Raw genomic sequence first — 1,564 nt, 5'->3', positions numbered from 1 at the left:
TTATATTAGAATAAGCAAAGTGTTAGTGCCTAATTATAATAAGCAAAGATGTTATTAGCCTAAAATTTTTGTAAAACTAAGCAAGATGTTATGCCTAATTATAAATAAGAAAAGATGTTAGCCTAATTATAAATAAGCAAAGATGTTAGGCCTAAATTAAATAAGCAAAGATGGTTGCCGCCTAATTATAATAAGCAAAGATGTTGATGGCCTATTATAAATAAGCAAAATGTTAACTGCGACCGCCTAATTATAATATAAGCAAAGATGTTTAGCCTAATTATAAATAAGCAAAGATGTTTAGCCTAATTATAACATAAGCAAAGAGTTACTAGCCTAATTAATAATAAGCAACGTGTGCTCCCATTTAATTAGCAAAGATGTTAGCCTAATTATAAATAAGCAAAGATGTTAGCCTAATTATAAATAAGCAAAGATGTTAGCCTAATTATAAATAAGCAAAGATGTTAGCCTAATTATAAATAAGCAAGTGTTGCCATAATTACACTGATCTCATTGGCTCAGTCCACATACCTGAGAAAAGCTGCGTTGTTGTCACAGGAGTAAAGCCACAAGGTAAGGCCTATCAAATCGGACACTTTTGCATTGGAGGTGACGCAAACGCTAAGCGGAAATTCTCGCTCTCCCTCAGGAAGCATGGTGAGGAAGATGTTGATTTTCTTTGTTGGAATACCTACTTGAGTCTACAAGAAGATATTAGGGTTTCCAGTCTATTTGCATGCAAATGTACATTCCAATATAGATAGGTGATATGAATTTTCTGTGTATTAACATTGAAGACATTTCTCACATTGTTGCTCTGCATGTCTACACAGCATTTATTTTTACACCGAATCAAACTGATTGTCACAAAATCTCTTAGAGATTTGAAAGGTATTATTTACTAAAGATTCTCAACACCTCACGTGTTACACCCACCTGACCGTTAAACTTGGCATATTCACTAAAAGGATTGGACTGCATTGAGGGAAATTTGTCCAACTGTTCAGTTAATAGAGATGTGTTTGCATCTTTTTTTCTTTTGGTGACTATCTTCTTCTTAAATAGTGCATCCAAATCCTCTTCTGAAATTATAAATATCTGTAAATTTAATATGTACAAATAATAAAATCAAGATATATATATATAATATCAAGAGTGGATAATAGAGAAGAGTATGAGTCTATGACTCGGTTTTAACAGCGTTTTGCATAGTTTTCAACTGGTAAATAATCTATCAATATGTGAATAAATATATTCAAACTTTACCTTGTTTTCGTCTATGATTCTCCCTTAATCATATGACACCACCAATTAATTTACCTGAAAATCGTATGTGTCTTCAAAAAAGTTATTTGAATACGACACGGTTTCGTACAGTTTTCACGCATGAATGCATCTCTCCGACCGAACTTTCTTATGGGATTAGTGTTCTATTGTCTATGACGGAACTTTGGGGGTCGTATGGGATATTAGGCATCGAATTGTATTCAGCGTGCAGCGTTTCCAGCGTGCAGCGTTTCCAGCGTGCAGCGTTTCCAGCGTGCAGCGTTTCCAGCGTGCA

The 1,564-nt window shown here is 34.2% G+C and overlaps 1 protein-coding gene across 4 annotated transcripts in view; it reads right to left on the bottom strand.

The window, feature by feature from the left end:
• Nucleotides 1-1,564, bottom strand: part of LOC106808463 (target of rapamycin complex 2 subunit MAPKAP1-like) — a 14,833-nt gene that overhangs the window by 8,165 nt on the left and 5,104 nt on the right. For all 4 annotated transcript variants that reach the window (XM_014811198.1, XM_014811195.1, XM_014811196.1 and 1 more), the window contains 2 exons: nt 940-1,085; nt 535-704 (listed from right to left, as the gene is read on the bottom strand). In XM_014811198.1, the coding sequence (XP_014666684.1) occupies nt 535-704; nt 940-1,085 (316 nt within the window). The remainder of the gene's footprint in view (nt 1-534; nt 705-939; nt 1,086-1,564) is intronic.

Source organism: Priapulus caudatus, unplaced genomic scaffold (assembly GCF_000485595.1).
Source record: "Priapulus caudatus unplaced genomic scaffold, Priapulus_caudatus-5.0.1 Scaffold279, whole genome shotgun sequence".
Lineage (NCBI taxonomy): Eukaryota > Metazoa > Priapulida > Priapulimorpha > Priapulimorphida > Priapulidae > Priapulus > Priapulus caudatus.
Note: the sequence above shows the minus strand (reverse complement) of the source record. Positions and strands in the feature narration are given on the sequence as shown.